Source organism: Siniperca chuatsi, linkage group LG2 (genome assembly GCF_020085105.1).
Source record: "Siniperca chuatsi isolate FFG_IHB_CAS linkage group LG2, ASM2008510v1, whole genome shotgun sequence".
In the NCBI taxonomy this organism is placed as follows: domain Eukaryota; kingdom Metazoa; phylum Chordata; class Actinopteri; order Centrarchiformes; family Sinipercidae; genus Siniperca; species Siniperca chuatsi.
Window position 1 is genome coordinate 2,234,066 of NC_058043.1, and position 25,935 is coordinate 2,260,000.

The 25,935-nt window shown below is 40.8% G+C and overlaps 1 protein-coding gene across 1 annotated transcript in view; it reads left to right on the forward strand.

The window, feature by feature from the left end:
- Window positions 1-382: 382 nt before the first annotated feature.
- The window catches only part of LOC122869736 (ubiquinol-cytochrome-c reductase complex assembly factor 1), a 32,056-nt gene continuing 6,503 nt past the window's right edge, over window positions 383-25,935 (forward strand). Inside the window, exons 1-8 of the mRNA XM_044183000.1 lie at window positions 383-605; window positions 4,123-4,221; window positions 9,868-9,975; window positions 13,651-13,723; window positions 15,658-15,715; window positions 17,170-17,278; window positions 22,047-22,124; window positions 24,232-24,345. Coding sequence (XP_044038935.1) covers window positions 531-605; window positions 4,123-4,221; window positions 9,868-9,975; window positions 13,651-13,723; window positions 15,658-15,715; window positions 17,170-17,278; window positions 22,047-22,124; window positions 24,232-24,345 — 714 coding nt within the window. The 5' untranslated portion in view covers window positions 383-530. The remainder of the gene's footprint in view (window positions 606-4,122; window positions 4,222-9,867; window positions 9,976-13,650; window positions 13,724-15,657; window positions 15,716-17,169; window positions 17,279-22,046; window positions 22,125-24,231; window positions 24,346-25,935) is intronic.

Consider the following 25,935-nt stretch of genomic DNA (forward strand, 5'->3'; position numbering starts at 1 on the left):
TATATATATATATATATATATATATATATGCTGCCTCCTACTAAACTTGAAACATCAGTGACCTGTTTTCTTAAACTAGAACCACACAAATCTTGATATTACAGCAAATTCTAGGTCTGCATGGGGGAAAAACATGGAAGAAAGTGGTAACTATAAGTGCTGAGTATTATGCAAAATACTGTAAGGTCCTACAGGAAAAATGGAGACAACTTTTAATTGAAGGGATCTGGAGATCGGGGCTCTTGGTTTTAAATACTTTGAACAATCTAGTAAAATACCTTGGATCTACAATACAAAAAGTTAAATACCCAGCCGCTCTGTGTGTCCATGCGGAACTTTTCTTCGCTGAGTTCCTTTGTTTCTCATCGGACGCGTTTTGGTGCCGGACAGATTCCGTTGACATTGCTGAGGAAGAGGAGGAGGAGGCGGGGGACGGGACTGGCGTTACCAAACCCGAAGTTTTTATTGAAGGGAGCCGCGATTTAGTGGCAGCCCGCTTCTGAGCTGTGATTTTCGGACACCGTGGAGTCATGTATCGGCGGCCGCTGCAGTCTGCCGCGAGAAACTTTATTAATGTGTCAGCGTCCAGAGCCGCCTGCGGAAAGGTAATCACGTTAGCTTAGCCGGCTAATAGGATTTAAGCTAAGTTAACTAACACGCCACATTGCAAACTATAAAAAGAGCTGACGGCATTAGTAAACTGGAGATAACACAGAACATTAAATGAAAGATAAAACACTTTTGTTTTTTTTGGTGGAGACTCGTGTGTGTTTGGGGTTTTTCATCAAACCACAACAACAACAACTCAGCTATTAGCTGTCAGGTTAAAAAGATTAGTTAGCGTTACCTGCGTGGGTTCAGCGGGTTCGTGCAGGTGAACTTGACCGTGCAGGTTAACGTCCACTGTCCTAGTTTTACTCAGACCCCCGGACAAACACCTGGAAACATGATCAGAAACAATTTAAACTCGGCGTTTAACAAAGGTGACGACAATACATAGAAACGTGCTATATCTGGCCCTTCCCCTCTCTGTTTCAGAGGATAAAACAACTTCCAGTCATAATAATGAACGCATTTTTAGAGCTTTCTGCCTTTCTTCTTCCCTAAACTGAATCAAGTAGCTTTGGTGCCTAAACCTAACCATGTTGGAAGGCTTTCTGGCAGAAAGTTTGCCCCTGAGGCCGTAATGATAAATCTCGATGCCTCTTCTGTTTAGCTGAAGGGATTAATGGCAGGAGGGCTGCAGCTAATGATTAATTTCACTTTCTATTAATCTGCCAATTACTTCAGCGATTATTCGTTTAGTTACAAAAAAAGGTGGATAAATGCACATACCCACCTGATACTTAATTTATTTTCTGACCTGTTTTATAGTGTATTATAGTGTATCATATTGTTTGCTAGTACTTTCTCCTGTGTGCACTGACGTAAAGGCGAGCTGCTGTAACAAAGAGTTTCCCTTCGGGGATCAATAAAGGATTTCTGATTCTGATTAAAATGTCCTCAAGTTAACATCCTAAAAGTCCAAAAGCCAAAGGTATTCAGTTTACAATGATGTGAAGCAGAGATCACGTCGGAGAAGCTGTAACAGTAAAATAACTGTAATCTTTGCTTAAAGAAAGACTTAAATGATCAATAGATGATTTTAAAAGTTTTCTCCCGATCGATTAATGGATTAGTCAACAGCTCTAATTGGCAGCTAATGAAAAGCAGACGCTAGGTGTTTAATTTAAATTCAGAAGTGGTCTGAATGTTGTGCGAGTGGAACCAGTGATAGTTCTGGATTAACAGGGTGTGTTTTTAACAAAGTTTTGGTTTATCTAAGAACTTAAACACAACCTTTGAGCTGTTGGTGCAGTCGTTATGTAAAAACATTGTCCTAATCCCCTAAATCTTCAATAATGCCACCATCAACAACAGCAGAGGTGATAATTATTGTTGTCGGCATCCTGTCGCAACAATCATCCTTTTAATTTGCCTGTGTGAGTAAAAGTATTCGACAGTTTGATCAAAAGTATTTATGTGACAGGCGGGTTCAGTAATAAACTAGTCAAACACAGGTTTAGGAATAACTCTAGCTAGCTAACGTATCAGAATCAGAAATCCTTTATTGATCCCCGAAGGGAAACTCTTTGTTACAGCAGCTCGCCTTTACGTCAGTGCACACAGGAGAAAGTACTAGCAAACAATATGATACACTATAATACACTATAAAACAGGTCAGAAAATACATTAAGTACCAGGTGGGTATAAGTATAAGATAAACTAAGTGTCAAGTACCAAGTGGGTTTACCGGTTGCAGTATAATAATACAATGAAACAATATAAGTAATACGCAGAGGTGCATGTACTGTCGAGAGTAATAGAGGTATATAATATCAATAACAATAAATAAGAAAACTAACATGGGAAAACTAATATTGCACGGGAGTAGTACACAGAATATTGCACAACGATACGTCACTTTGCAGAGTGTTCGGTGTCGAGGCACTAGCCAGACATTACTAGCTAGCCAGTCCAACTAACCTCGTAAGTTAAAATAAGATGTGTAACGTTACTGCTAACGCATTAAATACGACAAGGCATTCTGTTATAGGCATCCAATACTCGAGGTGTAACGTTAACTGTACACAAAATTCACGGTTCGGTATTTACCTCGGTTTTTTCGGGTCACAGTTCGGTGTGTTTTCAGTACGGCAGGGAAAACAAAACAAAATGCAGAAACTAACATTTTTGTCTTTATTTTGAGGCTCTGGGACAGCCGGCCCGAGGACATCAGGTCGGCTGTGATCCCCTTTAAGTCCCTTCTTAAAACATCGGAGAGCCTTTCCTGATTTTACTTGCGTTTTAATTTGCTTTAAACTGTCTTTTATATACTTGAAAATGTTTTTCTTGTTTAAAAAAAATAAATAAATCAGTTTTCTTTTAAAACCAGATGGTTTTATGACCTGCATGTTTCATTTTGCTGCCTTTTGTGAAGCACTTAAGTGCACGGATTTAACATGGATTTTGAAAAGTGCTCTATAAATAAATAAATAAATAAAATAAATAAATTATGCTCCGTCGTAAGACTGACCCGTTGATAATTCCTGAACAGGCACATTGTAGCGAGGCTCGAGCACTTTGACCGTCTGCTTAAATCCAGTATTCTCTACGGCCGAGTGTGGTCGCGTATCTGCAGCGATAAACACTCCTGTAGCATTAGTTATTGATTCGGCACGGTCTGAATCTGCAGCGAGAGGCTGCCTGAACGCTGTGGGGGAGGACGAGGACGAGGACTCGCCTTCCAGTCTGGTTTTATCCCGATCCGCTAATCGCCACATTCGGGTGAGACCTTCGTAAATGACACGTTTGAAGCGTTTCCACAGACAAACCCGACTTCAGTCGAACAGTGCCGGCACACAGTTTGACGCTCGTAGTTGCCCATCGTAACTAACCGTAACGCTCCCGTACAGTGACTCTAAAGGTCACGGGAGGCTCCTCCAGCTCTCGTCTCTCATTTGGGTTTGCCGTTCGGAGGCAGCGACACTACAGGAGCTTGACTAACCGGGCTAAGCCGACTAGCACGCTACAGCTGACAGACAGCGACTGGCGCTCTTGAATTTCTGTTCCTTTTTCTGTTGAAGGTCCGCTGGTCTGTGCGCATTATGAAATGACAATTGCGCGTCTTGATTGGAGAATTGTTGTGTAATCTAGCGAGTTAAAAACCTGACAACTCAAGGTGCTCCATCACGCAGAAATCTCAGACGGCCGTAATTCAGTCCCGTAATTCAGTCATTTGCAGCGTTGCCCACGATGATCCAATACGCCCGTGTATGAAAGCGAGAGCTACGGTTTAAACAGTGATGCAAAATCTGATGGTTGAGAAATGTATGTTGTCTCGTGGTATAGCCTGTATCGTCATATTGCCACATAGGGCTGCAACTAATTATTATTTTTCGTTATTGATTAATCTGCTGATTATATCCTTGAAACCGACAGACTGACTCTTTCTTATTTGTGCCAGGACAACATCAGAACCACAGTATCTACAAATACATGCTCGTTTATTTTAGCTTTTCATGTCATACTGTAAATCTCACTCCCTCAGTGCTTAATCTCTCTCTCTCTGTGTCCATCCAGGTGTTGGATCAGGAAGCCAGAGCTTTAGCAGCTTGCCAACGGGCCAGAGTCTCCTCTCCCAGTTTAACACCATGTCGGACACTGCACATGACCACACAGGTAACGCACACCTACAGAGATTTTTAAAAACACAGATGTAGGGTTGTCTGTAGTGGCTGTTCCAGTATATATATTAAGTATTGCATATATTTGTACACTTATGTATTTACAATTATGAATGTAGCCCAACTTTTATCAGTCAACAAGTTAATTTAGTATGTTTTCAGACTTATTTCTTCAGTCGTTTGGGTCGAAAGTACAGTATACGGACATTTATTTCATATTTTGGATCCCCTCCCAGTAGATGGGAAATGAAAAATGGAATATTTGAGTTTTAAAATGTTTTTAAGTGCAGACTTTCAGGTTTAAAGATGTTCAAAGGATGTTCACATCCAAATTGGTGAAATGTAGCCCTTGTTATACATATTTCCCACAACCATTCAAGCCGTTCCAGCACAGTGCAATTGTCTTTTCACAAACCGACACGACAAGGTGAAAGAAGTGGTTTACCTTGTTGACAAGTTGGAGGTGTGCTGGTTTGCAGAAAACACAGTACGAGCCCGTCGCCTGCAGCGCTTCATCTAACAGCGGTTGTCTTCTGTTTTTACTATTCCTCCCTGCAGAATTTAAAACTGATTTGCTGGCCAAATAGACCATTATATCTTGTGTTGATCATATTTCACTAAAGAATAGCACGGCTAACAAAGTCCCGCCAACCCAGTGACAAATATATCACGTTTTCCTTTCGGCTGCTTCACAGTTGAAGCCTCCTGCTGTTTTCTGGAAAGTTTCAGTTTGCATTAGTGGTGAATAAAATACGGTAATAGTAAAATAAGGCTGTTACCTCGACAGAGATTCAGCCCTGAGAGCTGAACACAGCCTCGTCTCTCCCGTCACCAGCACAGCCTCACGTATGGCATGGTTCGGCATGGTTCGGCATGGTTATCCCCTGCTGTGAGACATCTGTTCATGTCTGATGACTTCAGACAGCCATTGCCTACAAAGGCATATCAAACAATAAGTGTGATAAGTTGTCCAGTTCTTTTCTTTCCCATGATATCGGGGGATTGTGTAAAAAAACAAATTCCTAAATTATTCATCTGATGTGGATGTCAACACCCTCATATTACAGCTGCGAGTTGGCACTTAAACCTCATAAACATTGGGCTTCATGCAAGAACATTTTCGTATTCTTATCCTAAACCTCTCTTACTTTTTTCTGTGAGGTTTGCTCGTACGAGTTCCACGTTGGTTTCACCAAACTCTCTTAACTGGACAAACTTGTTGTAAATCACCTGTTTCAGCCTGATGAATACCACCCGTTCACGAGGAGGCGCGCGATCGATGACGATCTGAAATTGCCATAGAAGACTACATGTTCCATTAGTGGGAAAATTTCATTCACAAAAATGTCATACGAGAGTAAAAAGAAGAGTTTCACACTGCAGAGCTTTAGGACGTCCACTAACGACTCACAGATTAATCGTTTAATCTAACATTTCCTCAAAAAAATCTAATTGGCCATTTAATTTGAGTTCATTTTATTTTGACAAACTGTATGTCAACGTATAATGCAGCACAAAACAAAATGTAAACAAAGGTTTACATATTAAAGTGCAAAACTGTAGATTTAAAGTGGCAACTCCAACATGATAAAAAATAACCACGCACGTAAAATAAGCCCAGATTCTAGCCTAAACATTTTCTCAAACACTTGTTCAGTTTCTAAGGTAGCAGGCAGAGGACTTCATGGCTTTATATTAAACAGCTACAAGGACAAAAGATATTAATTAATTATTAAAAAGCTCTCCTTACTAATGAATAATACTATGGTTTCTGAAACGCAGGCCACCGTCACGCTGCGGCGATCAGACCGGTAAAACTCCTCCGCAGGCAGTAAACCAGCTCATGGTCCGGACTATGATACTCTCCCAGTTGTGTCCTCGCTTGGTTTATTTTGTGCGCCCAGCTTCGGCTTCTGTGCCGAAAAATAGCGACACCAAGAAGCTTCCTTTGGTTTGTGTTCATTTGTTTGAGAGCGAGAGAGACAGCTGTGGTCGAGCGACATAGAGACTGAATAAGGAGAGGGAGCGCCAGTAGGAGAAAGCCGGTAAAACAGTGAAATAAGTTAAGTATCAAGTATTTTCTGATTATTTCGCAGCGGTCACGTTCTTAAGCACAAATAAACACTCCCGTGCCGCCGAGCTAAGTCACTAAATTTGTCACTAGTCGCTTTTTTTAGAAATAAAGTTGCTAAGAGGGTCTGAAAAGTCGCGAAAATCTAGCGAGAAAGTCGCCAAGTTGGTAACACTGTGTGCGGTGGAGCTGCCTGAGCCCCGCCCACGGTGAAACGCCACACAGGGAGCAGATGACGGGGTGACGGAAGCTTTTTTTTTAATGTTCATTCGGCTTATTGGCGCTGTGAAAAAAACGCTTAAACGCTGCGCCCCAAGTCTTATGGTAGGGAAAACCCTGCTGTTTGTTCCGGTATCATGTTGGCGACGTTCTTAAGTAAACAAACACACATGTAAACACAGCGTTCAATATCGAGGTCAGCAAAAATGGTCACGAGGTCGTTAATTTCAGTTTAAACTCAAAATTGAATTGAATGCCACAAATTATGTTAAAGCTGAAGTGCGGGACTTTTACATCTAAATGAACGTCCGTTACATTCAAACCCTTGTTGCCAAACGAGTTCACACAATCCTGATTAAATCACCAGCAGGTAAATCTCTGTATTTCACAGTATATGGAATTTTTAAATCTGGTGTCTGTGGCGACATTCCCGCGCTGGTAATGGATGTGTTTTACGTCAACCAGCAATGATTGGTTTGCAGAAGCAGGGAGCAACGCAGAGACATGTAGATTATTAGATGCTGATGCATTAATGTGTAAGCAGCATTTTACTGCTTTAACTGTTTTATAGTGTTGAGCAGTTTAATCTGTAACAATGAATCATGTTTTATAAATTGATCATAATGTTGTCTTTGTGAAATCTTTATGAAGTAACAAATAAACGTAGTGGAGTAAGAAGAAGAAAAATTCCCTCTTAATTGTAGTGGAGGAAAAGTATAAAGTGGCATTAAATGGAAATACTAAAGTACAAATACCTCAAATTTGTACTTGAGTAAACATACTTGGATACTTTTTCCTTGTTAATAGTTTTATAAATGCACATTTTTTTAGCCTACTTAAAGCTAAAGTGTGGGACTTTTACATCTAAATGAACGTCCGTTACATTCAAACCCTTGTTGCCAAACGAGTTCACACAATCCTGATTAAATCACCGGCAGGTAGATCTCTACAGAGATTTACCTGCAGTATACAGAGTTTTTAAATCTGGTGTCTGTGGCGACATTCCCGCGCTAGCTCACCGGTAATGATGAGCTCCGCGATCCGCCATTGCTGTAAAAAAAAAAAAAAAAAAAAAAAAAAAAAAAAAAAAAGGTCCATTGGAGAGGATGTTTATTATTGAGCATTGTTTATTTTGTTTCTTATGATTGTGTAGTTTGTTAATATGCTTTGACAACGTTGCATTGTATGCAGTCGCTCCAATAAAGCCACTTGAACTGAAGTTGAACAGAGCTGACGCAGCTCTCTGTCTACACGGCTCTGGAGCGACCGCAGCGACGCAGCAGGCTGCAGCAGCCGGGAGGAAAACCTACGAAGCGTCCAAGAAAAGTGTCTGATGCTCCAGATAAAAAAAAAGAAACTCGGCGTTCAGAGGAAGGATTACTGTCAAAACAAGAACGCGATGGACGGCGAGGACAAACGCGGATAACCGCTGGTGTAGCTTTAGCTTTTCGTTGTTGGAGAGCGCTGAGAGACGAGACTGAGGGCAGACGTCGCGTTACTGCTCTCGGACAGGTCGGTTAAATATTTGGAGCAGGCGCTGTAGCTGTTACATTTACTCTACCTGAATAACGGTCTTGGGACTGTGGAAACTTCTCTGTATTTTTGCAGATATTTCTGAACACGAGCCTGAGCGAGCTCACTGCGGGGGGCGTACATCATCAGCACGCGTGTTCAACACTGTTTGTGTAATTACTCTCACTGCCAGAAGGGGGAGACAAAAGTTCACACTCCAGCTTTAAATCGAATAGATCTTTAAAATCTGTAAAACTATTAGGTGCCACTTAAGAACGAATATGTCCGTAAAAGTGGATCTTGCACGAGGCCCCCTTGTGTCAGCCTGGTAATAAATACGGCAATATATTTAGCTATTAGCATCATAATCAATATAGAAAACATGGCAACAATTCAGCTAGGAAAAAGTCACTGTAAAGCAGAACGTCTGCCAGCCCTGATGAAGGGTAACTGCGGTCATGGACGCAGTAATAAAACTGTCAAAGCATGAAGACAACACGCAGCTTAGAATAGGTCACTGTATTAATTTACTCAACAGCTGCACTGGCCCAGTAAAGGCCATGTTCCCCAGGTGTGTGTCGTCATACTGAAACTGTATGTGCTGTTGATTTAACGAGGGTTATACAGTGTATACACAGGGAATGTTAAGCCTGTTTAAGAGTAGTTTCTCCTCATGCTGTGTCATCTCTGTCGAGGCCGTCGCTCCCCCCTCATCTTTCTTCAACTTTTCCTCTTTTCTTTCACTCTGAAAAGATGAGTTAGCTGTTGGTAGCACACTCCCATTAAGTATATTGCTGGTTAGGTTTGAAACCCGCCACAGGGCGTCCGGTAAGAGACAGGCAAAGATGGTTGAAATATGGGAGTAAGCCGTTTATTTGTCACCACAACAACTCAGTTATTAGTAGAAAGTTGAAAAGTTTACTTAGTTGGGTGTTTTTCAGTATGTGTGTGTGTTTTTTCTATAAAACAGAAAATACAGAGTAAAAATAAATATACATAATATTAACATTGACTGTTAAACAAAAACACACAATGTATATTTAGCAAAATACAAATTAAAAGGATTAATAGTTGCAAGGAAACAAATTAGGTATGTCGTGCACGTTAAGTTAAACAATAAAACAGCTTAATCTGTTCGCATTAAGTTGTTTACGACTTAGAATCTCTCGAAAACGAGCGCTTAGACGAGTAAACTGCACCGAAATACAAACGAAATATACAAACACAACATCAGTGTAAGCGAGTATGAATAAAGGTAACATGTATACAGCGTAGCATCGTGCTAAAGACAATAATCTCTTATCATTAGCCATAGTGACGCACTTCATAAAAGCAAATAGAATACCATAACACACAAGCGATCCTACAAAGATCACATATAACGCACTTCCTTTCAACAGACGCACAACGCCCGAACGATGAATAAAACTATATAAGATATGAAACAGAAAAGTTCAGCGTCTGTGTCAGCGCTCCGCTGGACTCGCTTTCAGCTTTGCGCTAAGCGCTATGGGCTATGGGCGGGGCGATCGCCTGCACGTCGATCCGTGAACGCTGATTGGCTGCTGTGCTGGATGCTGCGTGTCAATCATTCGATCTCGGCAAACAGAGAGGGAGATTTATATCAGAAGGCATATTATTCTGATGAATATAACGGCCTTTTTAACACACTCGCCTCCTTCAAAACACCTTTTTATCTCATCCTTCTGTCCTTTCTTCTATCTTCCTGTCTCTTTTACATTTCTTTTCTGTATATTACCTCTCACACCCCGTTCTTCCCTCTTAACTTCCTGTCACTTTCATCCTCCCCTCACTGCTTTTCAATTTCCCGTCCGTCAGCTCTACAATGTGAAGGAGACGCCCCAGCACACAGAGGAAGAGGTCGGGGCCTTCACGAAGCTCATTGAGGCCATGGGCTTCACTGGACCTCTCAAATACAACAAGTGGGTGAGTAATGGGGGGGAAAGGGGAAGCTAACGTGGAGGCAAAGTATGAAGGACGGAGAGGTGGAGTGGAGATACGAAGGTAGGGAACCAGGGTGCAAAATTACGGAGAGGTTGGGAACACGAGAGGGATGGACGAAGGACGGGGGAGGAGAGAGTTAGTTGGTCTTTGATAGAGTCTAAAAACTGGGTGTCTGCGTACACAGATGCGGAAGGTAAAATTTTAACAACAGCTTCAAATTTGTCAGTTTTCTCTCTTCTGTGAGCTTCACCAATGATCTGCAGGTCTCAGTCAATTCAGAAAATATAATTAGTAAGTCAGTATAGTAAGGACTGAGGTAGGGCCGGGCGATGAATTGAATTAGATCGATTAATTTGATTAATACTTTTAGTCAGAAAGTAAGTATAGATGACAGCTGGCTACATTAGCTGCCTACGGGGCTGTAATGTGCTGAGTGCAGTGAGAAAATATTTGAAAAACAATAACAGCTGCACCTTTTTATCCTTATTTAACCTGTTGGCTGAGTAACAACATGTCAGCAACACTATGGGGGGGGGAAACATCGCAGGTAGGGAGAAGCAGGGGAGACCGCTTGGTAGAAACGGCACTTAATTTGAGAGGAGATTTAATCGATTCCTCTGCGTGTAATTCGGTAGGAAGTTAATATGATGGTAATTTTGTTTGGTGCTGCTGAGATTTCAGACATTGAAGTCACGGATGAAGTTGTTGCATAATGGGATAGTTTGAATATGTCATAGCGAGTGTTCAAACAGATAACTCCTTTGCCAAAGCGTTTTTCATTTTCTTAAAGCCACCTTAACGTAATACACTAAGTTTTTGGCAAACAGGCTCTTTTAATAAACCCGCCATTATGTTCCAAGAGGCTCAGCAATAGTTTCAGCTCAGCGGTCAGTACTAGCGCAGTGCTTTCAGAGGTGGCACAAAAGCCAGTTGTTACTGTTAACTAACCATTCTTTGCACTGCAGCTTTATCCTGCACTTAAATTAGGAGATTAAATGAATATTGAACACACGAAGCTGCTACTAGTCGTCACACAACAGCAGGATCTCTGATCTTCTTGTACCATTGAGCTGTCAGTATTGTCAACTGGTGCCAGAAAGTCTCTAGTAATTTAGGTTTGTGGTATCAGGCAGCGTTTGGCTTCTTTGAGAGAAGCAAAATAAGACTACTGGAGCCAGATGCATAAAACTCATTAGATTCAGCCCTATGAAGAAATGTGCATACGCTGTCTGTGCACGGTCACACAATTAACCTTGTTTTTGTCAGCAACCTCAACAGCATCCTTTTTAATTGGGCTTTCAGGATGAAGGATGTTAACACGCATTTATAAATGTCTGCATGTGGAAAAGACAAAAAATTTAAGATGTTCTGAAAAAATGAAGCCTCCAAATAAAATATTGCCCATAAAAAAATAAAAATAAATAAAAAAAGAATCAGGGGAGAGACAGAGAGTGACACAGGAACAGAGATAAAGGCGAGAGAGATACAAGTAAGATGTAATAGTCGTTATCTTATTTATAGAAAAACAGTCAGAGCACTGCGGCTTTAAGTGAAGGCACTTTGTCAAGTTCAGTTATGTTTATTTAATTTTTTGCTCAAATACCTAATTTACTTGGATTTTGTGGCGATTGTGAGCCGCACCGGTATAATACACTGTTGTTACGGGAAAAACATGCACTTTCTGTTGCGTCATTTCTCAACAATTAACCAAATACTGATTGCTAACTCGTCCAATAATCAATTAAGGAAACTGCTTGATATTTGCTTGCCTAGACTGGTGGCAAGATTTGTATTATGTAGAAGGCCAAAAGTTGAATTAACTTCCTAAAAGTGCTGTTAACTTTGTTCGGTTACATCCACTGCATCACACCTTTTTCTTTTGTAGTGAGCATGTTTTTCAAGATTGCACACATTCACAGTAAAGCAGAAACATTTACAGCCACAGCAAGGTTTGGTTATGTGGGTGGTTTTGGCCAGAGAGTGAGAGAGGTGGCGTATGCGCAGAGGAATGCGTGTTGTGTCATCGAGCAAAGTGTTGGACTACACGCCGGCTTGGCAGCGTTTGGCACGAGCAGTTACACATCTCTGAGCTCACGTCCTGTTTTCTCAGAGGTTTGTGTTGCCGTCTGTATTCTTGTTTTCTCCGTATAGTTGTTGCGGTTCAGTTTGCGGCAGCCCGCTAAGACGCTACAGCTATCAGCATTATGGATGTAATCAAAGGCGCACAACATATCAGGATCAGAAATACTTTATTGATCCCCGAGGGGAAACTCTTTTGCTACAGCAGCTCGCCTTTACGTCAGTGCACACAGGGATAGAAGTACTAAGCAAAATAAAATACAATACACTATAAAACAGGTCAGAAAATAAATTAAGTACCAGGTGGGTATAAGTATCAAATAAAACAAGTGTGAAGTACAAAGTGGGTTTACCAGTTGATGATAATATGGTATAAAGTAATAGTGCATGAACTGCCAAGTTAAGTGTAGCTTATTTATAATGAGACGGAGGATATTACACAGCAGTAATAGAGGTATGAATAAATATCAATAAATAGGGAATTTAAGTATATTACCCAGGAGTATTAACACAGAATATTGCACAGTTATTCAAGTATGGCAGAGATGTTAATGATCAATGTCCAGTTTAGTGACTTCGGGTCATACAGACTGACACTTAGAGGGAGGAGTTAAAGAGTCTGATGGCCACAGGCAGGAAGGACTTCCTGTGGCGCTCTGTGGTGCATTGTGGGGGGATGAGTCTTCCGCTGAAGGCGCTCCTTTGTTTGACCAGCGCGTCATGGAGCGGGTGGGAGACGCTGTCCAAGATGGCGTGTAGTTTACCCAGCATCCTCCTCTCTGACACCACCAACAGAGAGTCCAGCTCCACCCCCACAATGTCACCGGCCTTACGGATCAGTTTGTTGAGTCTGTTGGCGTCCGCTACCCTCAGCCTGCTGCCCTCAGCCTGCTGCCCTCAGCCTGCTACCCTCAGCCTGCTGCCCCAGCATGCAACAGCGTACAGGATAGCACCGGCCACCACAGACTCATCAAACATCCTCAGCATCGTCCGGCAGATGTTGAAGGACCTCAGCCTCCTCAGGAAACAGAGGCGGCTCTGGCCCTTCCTGTACAGAGTTTGAGTGTTCTTGGTCCAGTCCAGTTTATTGTCCATGTGGACTCCCAGGTACTTGTAGTCCTCTACAACATATCCTCAAATCCTGGAAAAAAATCATTTCTTTACCTTACGTAAAGCACTTTGAGTCGCCTTTTGTGTTTGAAAAGCGCTGTACAAATAAAGTTTCCTTGCCTTCATTTTACAAGGACAGACTTCTTCCTTTGAATACTGTCGCATTGTATGACAATATTTTTATCTCACGTTTCCAATGTCAACAAATGTTGGTATGGATAGTAGCGAAACTGTACTGGAGGAGTATATAAACACATTACAAAAATCTCAAGCACTTCAACTGCAGCTTTTTCAGTGAAATATTTTTTATATTGCAGGTCCACCTACTGTATATATCCAATTACATATTAATTGTGGACCCTAAAAATTCAGTGTACAAACGATATGGCTTAATATCTGTAGTTTATCTATTAAAGATGATTATGTTACTGATTATTTTTTTTCCCTTCGTCTTTTTTGTCTTCACAGAAAATCAAGATTGCTGCTTTGCGCATGTACACATGCTGCGTAGAGAGAATCAATTACGACGATTTCTTTGAAAGTAAGTGTAGAGCAGCTCCAGTGCTGCAAGAGCAAATCAGGAAACAGAAACGGTTTGCTTTGAGACCCGACAACAAATTACTACTAACACTGCCAGCATTAAGGCCCGATCACATCTGCAACTGTAGGAAGATGTGATCATTTGATTGGTTGAAATTGTTTTTGCTGTGTCATCTGGTTCGAAAAAATGCTCAGATCAGCCCAAAACGTTTTGGTAGTTCTGATTGTTGATGACCTGATGAAGACCTTTTGGGGGCTTCTATTCCCACACCACACTCTGTTAACTAAAAACGAGTGTAGTTCAAGCCATGGCAACAATAAACAAGTGTCCACTGTACTCCACAAAGCTAGGAGGTTCTCAAGACACATTTAATAAACAGTAGTCAAAACTGATGCTGCAGAGGCCAAGATATTCTGACTTTTAGTGTCTGGTTTGGGTCAATCTCCAAAAAAAACTCTGGATCCTGCATTTCCTACACTGCAACTCGGTTGCAGCTGTCATCAGAAACGTCCCGTGTCTGGTGAATGTCCATGGCCTTTCAAACTCAGACAAAAACTCCCTCCATAGTCACAGAAGAAATCTGTTTCACACATTGAGTAGATGAGTAAATAGATAGATAGATGAAATGAAAATAGAATAAAAAATGGAAGGAAACTAAACGTGTGTAATCAGTGTAGTGCCCCTTTAAAGATGTAATATGTTATGCTTGCTTCTATTATAAATACACTTACAGTAAGGTTGCTTGTCACCAGCATCGAGAGAAATAATCATTGACATTAACAGCCATGTTTTCTTGAAGTTAAAATGTCCCTAAATGACCTGGAGAAAGTTATAAAGCACGTAAACCGGCCATGTTGAATGCTGATGTAAGTGAGGCTGAGCACCGTTCGCTGTCAGCAGAGTAGATTTACATCCTACGTGTTAGCATCTTTGAAAATACGATGAATGTTGTGAGCATGCGCGTTTTATATGCAGGAGAGGAAATCTTTTGATAATACTGCATAATAATACTGAGCTGGAAAATCATTGATTTTTAAAATGGCGCACACACATTTCAGTACTAGTCCTGATCCAGTGACTGAACATTAAGGCGTTGGTAGTCGTCCCGGTCCAAATGGAGTTGATGGGCGTTCAGGGACGCTGTCACCACCTGCCTGACACCTTTATTTGACACTTTACTGCCTGGCACACAGAGACAAACGCATACTTGCTCACTAATATTACTCACACACACACACACACACACACACACACTTTGCCTGCTACTATGGCAAAGGCCGGCTCGTGTATGTTCAGTATGCAGCATCCCCTGATGGTTCAGAGATGTGGGGCTGGTTTCTCACAAGTGGTCCAAGTCTGCTGTTTCTTCACTTTTTCAATCTGAAAAAGTAAAATGAGCCTGAGCCTGGTGCACAGGCGGATTTTTAAAGTGCTGTTTTTAACATTAAAACAAGCAGTTTATGCAAAGGTTCTCTTCTGTAATAGCTGCTCAATATCAAGGTGCTTTAATAGGACATAATGCTAAAAGGCTGCAAATAGCAATGGGTTTTCATTGTTGTTTAATCTGCCAATTATTTTTTGATTAATTGATTAATCGTTTTGTCTGTAAAATATCAGCAAATAAAGAAAAATGTTATAATTTCCCACAGCCCAAGGAGATTCACTCAAATTGCTTGTTTTATTTGACCAAGAGGCCGAAGCCTAAAGAGATTCAGTTTAATATCATACTAGATAAAGTTTAATATCATACTAGATAAAGAAAAGCATCATACTAGAAAAGAAAAGCTTGTTAATTAAGTCATCAAAATAGTTGCAGATTAATTTTGTGTCTTGACTAATCAATTAATGGGCTAATAGTTGCAGCTCTAAAAAAAAAAAATACTATAAATGTCTCTAGAGCAAGAAAAGATGAGAATACACTGTTTTTGTTTCAGAGTGCTCCCTCCCTGACACACTCAACTCTTGGTTCTTGGTAGCGCAGCTGCATGTATGGTGAGTTACATACACACACGGTGGCGGTTTTTCCAAATAATTTATTTCTTCCATGCTGTCCTCCTCTTCTTCTTCTGCTTCTGCTGCTTCTTCTGCTGCTCCTTCTTCTTCTTCTGCTGCTCCTTCTTCTTCTTCTGCTTCTTCTTCTGCTGCTTCTTCTGCTTCTGCTGCTTCTTCTTCTGCTGCTCCTTCTTCTTCTTCTGCTCCTGCTTCTTCTGCTTCTGCTTCTTCTTCTTCTGCTTCTGCTGCTTCTTCTTCTGCTGCTTCTTCTGCTTCTTCTGCTGCTTCTTCTGCTCCTTCTGCTGCTTCTTCTGCTCCTGCTTCTTCTGCTGCTTCTTCTTCTGCTTCTGCTGCTTCTTCTTCTGCTGCTTCTTCTTCTTCTTCTGCTGCTTCTTCTGCTGCTTCTTCTTCTGCTTCTTCTGCTGCTTCTTCTGCTCCTGCTTCTTCTGCTTCTTCTTCTGCTGCTTCTTCTTCTGCTTCTGCTTCTTCTTCTGCTGCTTCTTCTTCTTCTGCTGCTTCTTCTTCTGCTGCTTCTTCTTCTGCTGCTTATGCTTCTTCTTCTGCTTCTTCTTCTTCTGCTGCTTCTGCTTCTTCTTCTTCTTCTGCTGCTTCTTCTGCTTCTGCTTCTTCTTCTTCTGCTGCTTCTTCTTCTGCTTCTTCTTCTTCTGCTTCTTCTTCTGCTTATGCTTCTTCTGCTGCTTCTTCTTCTGCTTCTTCTTCTGCTTATGCTTCTTCTGCTGCTTCTGCTTCTTCTTCTTCTTCTTCTGCTTCTGCTTCTTCTGCTTCTGCTTCTTCTTCTTCTGCTGCTTCTTCTGCTTCTGCTTCTTCTTCTTCTTCTGCTTCTTCTTCTGCTGCTTCTGCTTCTTCTTCTGCTGCTTCTTCTTCTGCTGCTTCTGCTTCTGCTTCTTCTTCTGCTGCTTCTTCTTCTTCTGCTTCTTCTGCTGCTTCTCCTTCTGCTTCTTCTTCTGCTGCTTCTCCTTCTGCTTCTTCTGCTTCTTCTTCTGCTGCTTCTTCTTCTGCTGCTTATGCTTCTTCTGCTGCTTATGCTTCTTCTTCTGCTTCTTCTTCTGCTGCTTATGCTTCTTCTTCTGCTTCTTCTGCATCTGCTTCTTCTTCTTCTGCTTCTTCTGCTTCTGCTTCTTCTGCTTCTTCTGCTGCTTCTTCTGCTGCTTCTTCTTCTGCTTCTTCTTCTGCTGCTTATGCTGCTTCTTCTTCTTCTTCTGCTGCTTATGCTGCTTCTTCTTCTGCTTCTTCTTCTTCTGCTGCTTATGCTTCTTCTGCTGCTTCTGCTTCTGCTTCTTCTTCTGCTGCTTCTGCTTCTTCTGCTGCTTCTTCTGCTTCTTCTTCTGCTTCTTCTGATGATTCTTCTTCTAAGTCTTCTTCTTCATAATCATCAATCCGAATTCTCGTTCACTGTTTTGTACCTTGTCTTATTTCATTCTCCCCTCTGTTAGGATGTGTTTGGTGCGGATGCGTCAGGAGGGCAGAGAAGGAAAGTACATGTGCCGTTACATTGTCCACTCAATGTGGGAGGATGTAGAGCAGAGGAGCAAAATCATGGGGGTAAGTTCTGTGTGTGTGTGTGTGTGTGTGTTTTTCCATGTGCCTGTCGCTGTGTAGCCTCTTATACAGGTTCAAGGTAACCATCAGGTCATTCAGCAGGATTAAGCCCACAAGATGATATAACAGCTTTTCCACCATAAACGCATATTGTACATGCATTCATTACATTACGCTACACGTATAGCCTGATGCGCAGCATGCCTATGATAACACACATGCTTAGTATTTCCTAAACATAGCACCCTTAGCCTGATGTCTGTATAGTAGTAATATCATGTGACAGTCCTTTCCACTCGCTGGTGGAAGCTATGACCACAGTGTCTACAGATACAACATGGTGACCAGGGCTGTCACAGTCAGGAAATTTCAGTTTACGATTAATTGTCATACAAGTAATCGCAATTAACTCTTTTTTTTTCCCGTTCATTGTATGCCGCTATTATAGTATACGCCTAATACAGTATTTTCTCAAATAAAAGCAAATGCTACATGACAGATCAGCTGTTTGGTCCGATTACATTGCACAACAATCCTAAACTGGGTTTAAACAAACTGACGTTAAGCTGCAAAGGACTGTCTGCAAATGATCTGCAGCATAACTTTTCCCAGAGCTGTCAAACGCACTGCTGCAGCCGTGAGGGAGACTCTCCACTATAAATAAAGAGATTATTACTGGCACCTCTCCTGTCATCATCCTGCTCCGGAAAGCAAGAAATATGGCCTCATATGAGCTGAAACAAAATAACCTGCCCAACAGCAGTCAGGTCTACACAGCCAAGCTCTTTTTTTCCATGTTTTTTTTTTTTCCTGACACTTGTTCCTCAACCCAGCTGACGGAAACGCACCGAATTTGCTTTGTGTTTGTTGCGACATTTCTAACATTGGCTTAAAATTCCCTTGATTGTTGAAAATGATCGCGGTCGGCTCAAATGATCACAATCGTGTAATGATTGCGACAGGCCTAGTGGTGACAAAAGGTGAATGAGTTTTCTCGTTCAGTCCAATTTAGAGTCTGGAACAAAACATTTCATTCCGATTTTTGGGTTTCCCTTCAAGCTTTCAGACTGAATGAACTACAGCCACAACTAATGTTTATTCTGATTATCGATTAATCTGCTGGTATTGTTCTCGATTTGATACGACGTTCTTGATTGGTTTCTCTAGAAAAGCATCGGTCTTCAAATGTCTTGTTTTGTCCGAACAACAGTCCAAAACCCAAAGATGTTCAGTTTACAATGGGGAAAAAATAATTTAGAAGCTGGTATATGGGATTTTAAGAAAAAAAGAAGACTTTAACGATTAATTAATTATGGAAATAGCTGCATCAATCATGAATGAACCACTACAACCAATCAGGCATTTGGAATGAAAATGCTGAATATATTATAGATATTTCTTAAGTAAATGTGTGACTGCAGCAGTGTTGTTAGTAGCCACAGCAGTAGTAGTACTCTGCCCCTAAATAGCCACAAATATCAAACATTTAGCTTCCAAACTGGTGCCTGACAACAACTAAATGTCATTCTGTTAAATAAATATTCATTATTTTAGAAACATTTCCGCTTTGGGCTGATGCAACCGTGCATTAAGTTTTATTCTTGCCATTGCATGCTACATAGGATGCAGGTTTTGTTTATTTAAAGTTTTACATCAGCATAATTGTGCCAACAGTTCTCAACCAGAAAGTGAGGCCGAATCCCCGGAGAGTGAGCCTGGCTGCGGTCACCGTGTCCACAAAGTTGTTCCTCTATTCTTTCTCAGTGGAGCAGCTCCAGGAAGTGTCGCTCATTGACATCACAGACCTAAATCTTGGCTTCGCATGTAGCTTTCAGAAAGACTTTCTCATGCTCAAATTATACTGGAATTAACTCTCAAAGTTCATAGGGGGAAAACATACCTGTGTATTTGTATTTGACTTATTCAAATTTGGTTATTAAAGAGTTGCGACAAAGATAAATGTACTGAGGCAGGATATTTTACAGCTTTTATATTAAGGGAAAAAAGGGTCAAAATACATAAAAGTGCAGTAAAATTTCTGCTAACATATATGCAGATACCGATATATTAGAATCAGAAATACTTTATTGATCCCCGAGGGGAAACTCTTTGTTACAGCTGCTCACTGTCTCGTCAGTGCGCACATCTGTGGTCGCTTTCACTGACCTGCTTCTCGGAGGAAAAAACTCATTCTTTTAAGCTTTCTTTCTCCGCAAGCTTTTGTGGCAGTTTACAAAACAACAGTATGTGACGGGATGTGTCCGAAGTCGCCTCCGTACCGAGTCAAGTCCCAAGTCAAGGCCAACAAGTGTCAATATGAGTCCAAGTCATTATGCGTCTTTCAAGTCGAGACTAAAGTCATCAGATTAATGACTTGTGTCAGACTCGAGTCCACACCTCGGACACAGGAACAGTGTTACTTTTAAATGATAGATGGCTGTTAAAATGATGAAACTGTAGGTGTAGTTTGGGGTAAGTCAGTCACTTGGGTTGTGGGGTCAAAAAGTCAGATTTTCTCTCTTTCTGCCTGTATAGAAAAACACAATCCAAGTCACTTACTTTTACTTATAAAATAAGCTAAACACTAGAAAAGTCAAATATATGTTATCCATGATGTTAACCAAGTAGGATGGTTGAACCGGAGCCAAGGTTCAGCAGGTTTTACACATATGAGGTCTTTTAGTTTTGCTCATTTTGCTTTGTGTGACAGAAAGAGGTCAGAGATGAGAAATTACAGTGTGGTTTGTGAGGTCACCCTTGGTGTGTGTGCATGCATGCATTGGGCGGAGCATGGGGGGGACGTGTGTGTGTGTGTGTGTGTGTGTGTGTGTGTGTGTGTGTGTGTGTTTTCACAGCTGTGTATGTGAACTTTTGTCAGCATGTGTACATACACTCGTGTATATCCCTGTGTGCTGGCACACGCCTGCACACGTGACTACGAATTTAAAAAAAAAATAATAAATCTTCATCAGTTTGCCCCCCCCAACACAAACTCAAACTCTAATTTTATTTCTGAAGTTTCATCTGGCGACAGCCCAACGCAAACCACAGATGCATCTTCAGAAAACAGTGACGTAGTCATCGATCACATGTGTCAACAATAGGAATGCAATATGATAAACAGTCGGACAAAACACTAAAAAGTAAAAAAAAAAAAATAAAAGTGGGATAAAAAGGGGGGAAAAAGAAAATGATTGGAAACCAAAATAAAAAGACAAAAGGAAAAAATAGAAAAGAGAGGAAAATAAAAAGTGTAATAATAATAATAAAACAAGAGCCTAACCTCTGACCTGCTTTAAAGGACAAGTGACTCGTACTCAGCAACGGACTTAACACTGACTGGTTTGGATTATGTCTGCATGAGAGTGGATGTATGTTGACGAATGTTTGCTGTTTTTGCATCTTGGAAGGCTGAACCGTGAAGATCATGTAGTAACGTTTTTCCCGTCAGTTTTAGTTTCTGTTAGTGTTTTACTAAAGCACACAGTCTTTCTCTCTCTCTGTGTGTGTGTGTGTGTGTGTGTGTGTGTGTGTGTGTGTGTGTGTGTGTGTGTGTGTGTGTGTGTGTGTGTCAAACTGAAGAACCAAGCACAGCCGACTCACAACGTTCCTAATCTATCTCTACATCAGCACCACATGTATTTTTACAGCACACACAACCAGGACCAGTGATTGGAGTTGCTCTTAGGTTTCATGCTAATTGTGGTAAGAAGCAGTAAAAACATTGGTCATTTTCTCCATGTTCATAATTACTGCTGCAACCAATTGAAAACAACCAAACTCAACAATGACTTCGCTGTCCCTCGTTTCACCGCATGCTTCCTGAGCTGCCGCCGCGTCTCGGCTTCACCCTCGAGACAGACGGTTACAGATTCACTGGATCCTACTGTAGTTGTGTGCAGCTTTAGTGTGAGGAAATATTTTCAACTGCAAAAAAAGCTAGACTGCTTTGTTTAGTGGCATGTAGGGACCGATTGCAAAGTTTTAAGTTCTGTAAGTAGACTACGGTCGAGATGCAGGTTTATTTACAACAGAGAAATCTGTCTGTCGGTCCACCATTTTTATCCAGACTGAAATATCTCTAACAACTATGAGATGAATTGCATTTTCCTACTTACATCCTGAGCCTCAGCCGCCCCGCTACGAGAAGTATGGGCCCAAAATTTAAAACAGACGTTCGTGGTTTCCAGACGTTGGATCGTGACGACTTTGGTGATCCTCTGACTTTTCCTCTTGCGCCATCATGAGGTCAACATTTTAATTTGTCAAACACTTTGGTTTATGACCAAATACCTGCAGACATTCTCATCAGCCTCAGCTGGACTTTGTGTTTGCTGCTAATTAGCAAGTGTTAGCATGCTAACATCCTAAACTAAGATGGTGAACATGGTAAACATTATACCTGCTAACTATCAGCATGTTAGCATTGTTATTGTGAGCATGTTAGCAAGCTAACGTTAGCATTTAGCTTGAAGCACTGCTGTGCTTAAGTGCAGCCTCACGGAGCTGCTAGCATGGCTGTAAACTCTTGGTCGTGTTTTAATGTAATTGCACTTCTACGATCAGAATTTAAATGTAGGCTAATTGGCCTCCTCAGTTATTGCCTCAAACTACAGTGGATCAGAAGAAGGAGGGGATCGAGAGAAAAAGCAAAATGAGGATGATGTTTGTCAATCCAGCACTGCAGTGGATTACATTGATCTCCTGTAACAACTCAGTATTTAACACGTGTTTCTGCTGGGGTTTTTTTTTGTCTCCTTCTGTGATGTAGATCGATGCCATCCATAGAAAGGAAGGAATGAAAGCGATGACGGAGACGTTCTACGCAGCAATATTTGGATATGATGAGGTGAGAGTTTGAATTTTGGGTTTTGAGACTGTGTAAGAAAAATAAGAAAAAGGCATTTTGAAGAATGCGTTTGAAATACCATGGACCCAGATAAAACCATATACTTTTCTTCAAACTGGTGAAATGTGCTTTAAATATTACTATGCGAATCTATATTCACATCCATGTCAGCATATAGTCATGATCTCGTTATCTAATAATAATAATGTAATCACAGCTCATAAATGCTACCTGTTGATCAGCAGCTAGTCCCAAGCTGCTTCCAGTGGTGCTAATCACATCACTATTTTATGATCATGATGTGGGCAAGTCTGTCATCGCTTTGCAAAAGCTCAGTTTTGAAGTGACAAAAAAAGGAGAAAAATGTGCATTTAGAAATTTTACCAGTTTTAATGTGGATGTAGACAACTCACTGTACGCTTTTGCCACATAAGCAGCTGTTTCCACATCTCAATATGTGTAAAAAAAAACAGGAAAAGTGTCAGCAAAACAACTCTAACCTATATTACAGGGCTCCAGGGTCGCACAAGCGACGTGATCCGAATCCGCATGTACACATAAATCATCCACCTGCCCCCCCCCCCACCCGAACAAATTATTTTCTCCGATTTAGAGACCGGCATGGACATTTCACTCCTCCTCTACCGGTCCCTGTAGGTTATATTGCCGTTAAAATTATGTTGAGCAGGGCGAGCTTTCCAGGTGATTTCTTTGTGCGTTGTACTAATGTATGGGTGTTTTTATTTAACAATTTACTTTAATGATCGGAGAGGCTGCTGTCAGCCATTTTAAACGTTAACGGCAAAACTAAAAACTGTAGTAATAAACTTGACAGGACAGAGGACACGGAATTAAACTTTTAGCTTCTGAAATACATTTTTCAGACAGCTCTGGTGGAGCTCAGGATTTAGCAGCAAACTGAAGCAGTGAGGAGTCCGAAATAATAATAAAATTTAACACTGCTCATAATATAGCCAAAGAAGAGCTACCTTTTTTTTTTTACTAAATTTAAGTCCATTTAAAAACATTTATCTGCACCATTATTCTTGTTTTACAATCATTTACATGTGAAATTACCAGTGTGTATGGGAACAGAAAAAATCCCCACTTAAAATGAATTATTGGGTGCACCTAAATCAAAACGTTAGGCACACCAGTGCCACCAATGTAAGAAGTTAGTCTGAAGCCCTGTATTATAAGTGTGGCTGCTGAAGAACAGACTTCTGAAATGTTTCCTGTGGACGTTGAAACTGACTGAGCAACTGGAACACAACAGCTGGATCCTGTGTACATTCAGCGTTAAGTAAATGTAGTGAAAAGAGACGGTGTCGTCCCTCATTCGTCCAGGATTGTTCCATCGTAGAAAAGGTTTCAGTCGTAGTCATCTGGACGCTGTTTTCAGAATAAAGACGTTTCGGCTCCCATCCGGAAGTCATTCTCAACTGTGAAAATGGTCTGAGAACTCAGAAATTTAAGCTACTCTGTGTTGCTTAAGCCCTGCCCTTAGGAAGGAGTCTACCTGAGTTTCTGCTGTTTACCTGCCTGAAAACCCCTCTTTAAACAGAAATGGTGGTCTGAGATTCAACTTGCCAACGGTTTACCACAGTGTATTAACACCGTGGTCAAGCCAATCACATGCTAATCAGGTACTTAACAGTGATGAGGGAGGTGCAGCCAGAAAACAATAGGCCTGATTACTGATTACTGGGCCATCATGGAAACAATTAGGTCAGTTTCAGGTGAAACTAGGCAGGGTAAACAGCAGATACTCAGGTAGACTCCTCCCTGAGGGCGGGGCCTAAGTAACACAGAGTAGAGTTCTCAGACCATTTTCACAATTGAGAATGACTTCCGGATGGGAGCCGAAACGTCTCGATTCTGAAAACAGCGTCCAGATGACTACGACTGAAACCTTTTCTGCAATGTAGTGAAAAGAGTAGATTTTATTTGACTTGTTTCCCATTTCTGCAGTCAAACATCACAAACGGCATCACAGAGCGAGCAGATTTTCAACCTTGAGCCACATATCCAAAAAACCGAAAACTCTTTGGTCGCGCTGAAATAATGAAGGATCAATAATGCAACGATTGTGTGTTTGTGTCTGTAGGGAATCCTGTCTGATGACTGTGTGCTGGCAGCAGCTCTGTGGAGAAACCTGTTCAATTGTGAGTGCGAAGACCCCAAACAGCTAGAACTCATGGTGGAATACGTTCGCAAACAGGTGGGTGTGTTTGTTTACATGTTCAACTGTGTACTCACCTCTTCCTGTATTTGTAGTCTCCGTTCATGTGTGTTCAAGTCCTCCTACTTTACAAATACATTTTCTTCACAAATTCAGATTCCTGCTGTTTTACTTTTGCTTTTGCCAAATCACAGCCTCTCTGCTGTCTCTGGAAGATGAGCAGGTCAGGTTTTGGTGTGCTTTATTTGCACATTCAAATGCAAATTCAAATTCAAGAGAAGAAGAAGATAAAATGTGTCCTCGAGTCACAACTACAAACAGACTTTAAGCTAGTGATTTAAAAGTACAAAGAAGAAAAACAAATACTGGTTTTTGAAATATTGGCACAGTACATCAGTAAAACTGTCTCCACTGCACCAAACTTCCACCGGAAAGTAACTAAATATAAATACTCATGTACTTTTACTTGACTGTTTCCATTTAATGCTACTTTCTACTTCGACTCCACTACGTTTCAGATGGAAATATTGTACTTTTTTCTCCCAACCTTTTTGGCTGTGACCATTTACAAAAAAGCATGTGGCTAGTTGGGGCCCCTTGTCATGTTTCCACCAAAAAGACATTTCCCTCCAAACTTCTCTGATGGTTTCATTTAAACAAGTGCTTAAGGCCCAAAGAGGTAAAATGATCAGATATTTCACACAAAAGCCAAAATTGGAGAAAAGTCCAAAAAATAAATTCAGATTTGTGTATCGGAAATTTTTCTCCCTCTCCCATTAGTCATCTCACGACCCCTCAGATTTATCTGGTGACCCTTTGAAGGGGTCCGACCCCTAGGTTGGGGACGACTGGGCTAAACTAGCTAACTGTGTGTAAAGCAGTTAAAACTAGCTAACTGTATATAAAGCAGTTAAAACTAGCTAACTGTGTGTAAAGCAGTTAAAACTAGCTAACTGTATATAAAGTAGTTAAAACTAGCTAACTGTATATAAAGTAGTTAAAACTAGCTAACTGTATATAAAGCAGTTAAAACTAGCTAACTGTGTGTAAAGCAGTTAAAACTAGCAAACTGTATATAAAGTAGTTAAAACTAGCAAACTGTATATAAAGTAGTTAAAACTAGCTAACTGTATATAAAGCAGTTAAAACTAGCTAACTGTGTATAAAGCAGTTAAAACTAGCTAACTGTACATACAGCAGTTAAACTAGCTAACTGTATATATAGCAGTTAAAACTAGCTAACTGTGTATAAAGTTGTTAAAACTAGCTAACTGTATATAAAGCAGTTAAAACTAGCTAACTGTGTATAAAGCAGTTAAAACTAGCTAACTGTATATAAAGCAGTTAAAACTAGCTAACTCTATATACAGCAGTTAAAACTAGCTAACTCTATATACAGCAGTTAAACTAGCTAACTGTATATATAGCAGTTAAAACTAGCTAACTGTGTGTAAAGCAGTTAAAACTAGCTAACTGTGTATAAAGCAGTTAAAACTAGCTAACTCTATATACAGCAGTTAAACTAGCTAACTGTATATATAGCAGTTAAAACTAGCTAACTGTGTGTAAAGCAGCTAAAACTAGCTCCACCTCGAGCAGCTAACAGTAAACAACAACAGTCAAATGCTG